The sequence below is a fragment of the Ictidomys tridecemlineatus genome, chromosome 2 (genome assembly GCF_052094955.1).
Source record: "Ictidomys tridecemlineatus isolate mIctTri1 chromosome 2, mIctTri1.hap1, whole genome shotgun sequence".
NCBI classification, from domain to species: Eukaryota; Metazoa; Chordata; class Mammalia; order Rodentia; family Sciuridae; genus Ictidomys; species Ictidomys tridecemlineatus.
The window spans coordinates 11,248,733-11,254,700 of record NC_135478.1 but is presented as its reverse complement, the minus strand read 5'-3'; the positions used below and the strand labels follow the sequence as shown (position 1 = coordinate 11,254,700).

Genomic DNA, 5,968 nt, shown 5'->3' with positions numbered 1-5,968 from the left:
CCACAGTGACCAGTTCTTCAAAACACTACTCTGCTAAAGTCTACGTTATCAAGCAGAGGAGTCCAGGTCGTGATATCCAAAGGAATGAGAGATACAAAAGAGAAAAACTGACCTTTGATTTACCTCGATGACAAATTGCATTAATTGCGTCCTTAGTCAACTCTACCTTTCTTCCCTGGGCACAGTAAAACTCATGACTATTTTAACAATAAAATGAAAGAAATATTATTCAATAAACTATGCCATGGAAGAATTGCTTATTCTTAAAAGATCCTTCATGGTCTGTGACATAAGTGGAAATTTACAAAATCTTCTGATCCAATATTTGGAATAATTGTGGAGAATCAGAACAAAAAACAAAACTAAAACCTGATGGATATCAGAACACAAAGCTTAATAGAGACATTTGGAAGTATAGACAGGTGGAAATCAAGTTATGAGAACTCCAGGAAAAGAATGGAAGGAGAAAGTTGCACATTCACAATCTCATCAAAGAACAACAACTTCTGGCTCAAGGCTTTGCTGCCTGCAGTCATGAGCACGTGCTTCTGAAGCCCTAGGGCAATGGATCTTTTACACTTTCCCTCCAAGGAGCCTTAACAGGGCCCTCTTTACATCTTTATTCCTCAGACTGTAGATGAAGGGGTTCAGCATGGGGGTGACCACCGTGTACATCACTGAGGCTGTTGCACTGGAGCGTGAGCTGTGGGATACGGCAGAACTGAGGTACACACCCAGGCCTGTGCAGTAAAATAAGGAGACCACGGAGAGGTGAGAGGCACAGGTGGAGAAGGCTTTGTACTTGCCCTGAGCTGAAGAGATTGCACGGATGGAGGAGACGATCTTGGAGTAGGAGTAAAGGATGCCAGCGAGGGGACAAGTAGCCAAGAGCACAAGTGAAAAATTCATCACTATGTCATTAAGAAGGTTGTCAAAACAGGCAAGTTGGACCACCTGGTTAAGTTCACAGAAAAAGTGGGAGATTTCTATGTCTCTGCAAAAGGACAGTCTCAAGACCATTAAGCTTTGCAACAAGGCATGCAGGACACTCAGGATCCAGCACACCAGAACCAGCAAACCACAGAGCCTGGGATTCATGATGGTAGTGTAGTGCAGGGGGTGACATATGGCCACAAACCTGTCATAGGCCATCACAGCCAGGAGGAAGTTATCCAACTCTACAAAAACCAAAAAAAAGTACATCTGGGTGATGCAGCCTGTGTAGGTAATGGCCTTGCTCTGTGTCTGGATGTTCACCAGCATCTTGGGGATGGTGGTGGAGGTAAAGCAGATGTCCACAAAGGACAGGTTGGAGAGGAAGAAGTACATGGGTGTGTGCAGGTGGGAGTCTGAGATGATGGCCAGGATGATGAGCAGGTTCCCTAGCACAGTAACCAGGTACATGGACAGGAAAAGGCCAAAGATGAGGGGCTGCAGCTCTGGGTCCTCTGAAAATCCCAGCAGAAGGAATTCTGATACTCTTGTATTGTTTCCTGGTTCCATCTGGTGGATGTGACTACCAAAAAGAGAAGAATCATGTCACTCCTCATCACACATATTATCACTGCTGATATGGCTGAAATGTTACAATTTGTATTTTCTAGTAAGTAAATTAATTTCAGTTGTATCATGAATCTGGTCATTCTAGGGCATCCCTAGCGCCAATATTGTTATGAATTCCTGTCTCACTCTAAGCCTCTCCCCAGGAGTTCATGCATTGTACAGTTTTAATGAGAAATTACTTCTCACCATGGAGGAGCACATGCAGAGTGCTGGCCATGTTCCAGGCACTGTCCAGGCATCCACAACAAAATTTCCTTGTCCCCATAATAGGCAGAGAATGTACGCACATAGGCAAATGACAGTCTATTGCATTTTTTGAGCTCTTGATATATACCATACATAGGCATGTGTGCCCACTCACTGAAGTATGCACATCAAACAGATATGGCCCTCTGAATATTAATTGTAACTCAATAAAGTTGCTTTAAAAAGAAATAATCACATTACATGCCTGATGATGAAGCAGATATGATAAAAACAAAGGCAGATAAAATGGAGACAGCAGATGAGAGGTTGTATTTAAGTGTTGCATTTAAGTGTGTGTGTGTGTGTGCGTGTGTGTGTGTGTTGCTTGGAGTTTTACCAAGAGGGTGGCCTGTGTTAAGCAGGAGCTCTAGGGCTCTAGCACTAACTCATGTCCCCAGCTCCTAGGACTGCTATTTTTTGTAGGTGACCAGAAGCTCAACAGAGAACGTGATGATTGAACAGAGTCCTCAGGGGATAGGGCAGGGGCCAGCAGGCCAGCAGGCAATTTTACCTGGCAGAAGGAGTTACCAGTGCAAAGGCCTGAGGGAGGAGTTGTGTTTTGGATGTCCAAGGGCATCGAGGGGCCAGGGTGAAGAGGTAAATGAGAAAGTGGAAGACTGCTCAGAGATAGTGTCAGAAGATGCTGAAGAAGGAGGGGGCCTCCCTGATGGAGCTGAATCTGCATGACACAGGGAGCTCTTCCTCCACATTGTACCCTCCTGCATATTATTAAATTCCTTCCCCAGGCACCTTTTTGAGTTGAAATGGGCATGCTACTTGCTACCCTTTACTGTCAAGTTGAACTATGTTCTATGACCATCACCCTGAGCCCTTCCCTAAAGCTGGCACACATGCATACACACCACTCTATCACCCCTGTGGCCTCTGACCTTCACACCACACTGTTAGGCTCCTCATGTATACAATCCAAGATCAAATCACCTTTCCCCTAATGTAGAAATGGCAGAAAGAACATCCATTTTTTAAGCTTCTTATGGACAAATAAACACAGGGCAAATACTGTTACGTTTTGCTAGATTACACCCTGCATTCAAAGAAACACACATATAGGGAAAGATGTCAATAGACAGGAAAGTAGTGGCATGAAATGGACAAGGGGTGGAGGGGTGAGGTAATCAGCTCAGGGTCTCCGAGAGACTAACAGGAGGAAACCGCTCCCTTGGTTCCAGCAGCATTCCAGCCCAGGGTCTGTCTCCTGGGTACCCAGCAAAATAAGAAAGGAGTAGAAATTAACACATCCAAAGTCAAACTTCATGGTTTCAAAGTGACATAGAAATGATCCAAAGATAAAAGGATGAAGGGGAATAAATTAACAATTCACAAAAGGTTCCATAACAGTACAACTGAATCTTGTCATGGTTTTATATGAAAGAGGACCCCTTGTTTTTCCTGTGCCTCTTCCAGGTCTCCTTGACCAGTTGGTTTTGACCTGGTGGCTGAGCTGTTCTCTTCCTCATTTTTCTCATGTGACACCTTTTTTGTTGTTTCTTTTGGGGGGGCGTGGATTTTAATTTTTTTAACAAAGCCCACAGGTGCACTCTGGCCCTGGTTCTGGCCTTCAGCCAAGCAGCAGAGGTCTCCCCAGCCGTTCTCCACAAACCCATGCACATGTCATGACCCTCCTGTCCTTTTGCTCCCTTCCCATGGCTGGGGGCATTGTGTTAGAACACATTTATCTCTCTGTTCTCAGTCTATGACCTGATAAACCCAGATACAGGTGAGCAGAGACTTCAGCTGCTCTGTTCACCTTTGTATTTTCACAAAAGTAATGAAGTCTATCTGCAATTACTAGAGAAAAATATAAGAAAGTAGAAGTTTGGAAATTCAAAAAAATGCAAGGAGAATGCAACTAGGCTCCAGAGAACTGCTTTCAAACAGCTGTGTTCAAGAAATTGAATGGAGCCTCAAGAGCTAGCAGAAATGAGGTAGCAGTGTGGCTCAGTGGTAGAGCCCTTGCCAGTATGATCAAGGGTACAGTTCCATCCCTCACAATGCAAAAGCAAAGCTAATCAAAACAAGACATAAAGCAGGAACAAGTCCAAGATATCAACATTAATTAATAATTAAATTGACAAAAGATTTGGCATGTCAGAAAATAGGATGTAATGTTTCTATAATATTCTGTCAGTAAATTCTTTGATATCACTTGTTGAATGAACAAAGAATTGAGTCTGAGTGTATGTCAACATTTCATATACGATAAAGTTTCGTTTCAATTTAGTAGATTTAGTATTCTGTTCAATTTAGGATTCTGTTCAATCATCACATTAATGTCTGTCTGGAGGAAAATGAAGTTGGCCCCCTACCTCACATGTTAACAATCACCAAACAGGTAAAGACCTGAGTTTAAAAACACACAATTGATTTTAGATGAACATCTAGAAATTATTTTAACAATCTACAGTGAGCAAGAACCTAGTAAAGCAAGAAACTCAGATGTAAGAAGACAGATATTTACCACTAAAAAAAATTTAAATGATTTTTACGGTCAAAAGTATTCCCCGAGAAGCTAATGGAGAAACAGTAATTTGTAAAGATTCACTCACAATACTAATACTAATACTTCAGATAACTATAAGGGGAAGTCAAAATAGCAATGAAATATACAAACATATGCTCAAGGTCAGTAATAGTTTAAGAAAATATCAAGAAATATTTTTCTTCCACAAAGTCAGACTCAGCAAAACCCAGGTGCTAAGCAACTCGGTGAGATCCTGTCTCTAAATAAAATACAAAATAGAGCTGGGATGTGGCTCAGTGGGCAAGTGGCCCTGAATTCAATCCCCGGTACCCACTCCCCCCTCAAAAAAATAGAATATATAATTAAAAGCTGATCTACTGTTTTGAAGTAATTTTATGTTTTTCCTATGAATATAAAATTATGGCTATAAAAATACTAAATAAAATGAGCTGCAGTCATTGTCCTGTAAACATCAGGACTTATGGCTCTTATGTAAGTGTGTGTTGGTGCCCACCAACAACCTCCTCCTGACTCTCCTCCACACTTCCTCCCCTCTACTGAGCACACATTCTACTTTTCACTATTTAATTTTTAAGTTTTCTCATTTTTATTTGTGTATATTTATTGTGCATATTAATGGGACTCATGTGACTTTTCAATACCAGCATAGAGCTCACACTGATTGAAACAAAACTGAATGGAAATCTAAGACATCTAAGAGAAAAATTATGAAACATTAATGATTTAATAATATCCACCTGGGTTCCTAACTCAGGAATAAACTGCCCAAAACTCATAAATATTAAAATATGAAGGAAATCCTCCACAATGCACAGTGGTAACAATGTTGAAAGTCTGAATTGGCTTTATATAAAGGTAAGTGTATCCTAATACACACAATATAGACAGGACGAGCTTTAATGAAATGGGAAGGAAGCTCAAATGCCTTCCCAGGGAGGGCTGAAGCCAATGCCTCTCTGGGAAATGTACCTAATCACAAAAAGCTAAGGGTCACAATAAGCAACAACAGACATGTGAAAACAAGTTGGAAATACACATAAAACAGGACCCACCAGCTCCAGAGATGCACAAGAACTTTGAAGCAAGAACTCACAAGTAAAGAATACCAGTTGCTGGGCTCTTTCAGAAATAAAGAGGGAACATAATCCAACTGAAAGACTCGACTAGGCAAAGTTCGTAAATTTTCACACATTCCCCACAAATACCTCTATACACACATGAAACAAACTAAAAGGCAAACAGGGAGTGTGGGGTGAGGGCACTCCAATACTTTGTAAGAATACACTGGAAAATGGGGAAAATGCCCCTGCGGTGTCTACGCCAGTGTCTCCAGGGAGACACTTTGCAATGCAGAGGTAACTGGCTGCCAACCCACACACATGTTCATCCTCACAGGTATTTGAATGATTGCAAAGTAAGGCTCTTAGGTATACCTTTACTCAGCTGTGACATATGCCTTTCCATGTGAACATCAAAGGGGGAAATAATACTTTCAGAAGTGAGTTTGTGAACTTCGGTTTTAAGATGATACTTGCAAGATCCTTAATATGGATTCACAAACGTAATCAAATATTTCTAATCTTAAGCACGCACACATTTTAAAAATGTCTTAACCCAATTTCTTGTCCCTTCTCAATTAAAGCCTATTTCTCTACT

The 5,968-nt window shown here is 41.3% G+C and overlaps 1 protein-coding gene across 1 annotated transcript; it reads right to left on the bottom strand.

The window, feature by feature from the left end:
• Positions 1 to 573: 573 nt before the first annotated feature.
• Positions 574 to 1,503, bottom strand: LOC101974876 (olfactory receptor 7A17). The gene has a single exon (XM_005336264.2). It carries the CDS (start codon positions 1,501 to 1,503, stop codon positions 574 to 576), a length of 930 nt encoding a protein of 309 aa, XP_005336321.2.
• Between the last annotated feature and the right edge of the window lie 4,465 nt (positions 1,504 to 5,968).

Bases quoted from the DNA above. Each gene is read 5' to 3' on its own strand.
- LOC101974876 (XM_005336264.2), bottom strand. From the start codon at position 1,503: ATGGAACCAGGAAACAATACAAGAGTATCAGAATTCCTTCTGCTGGGA.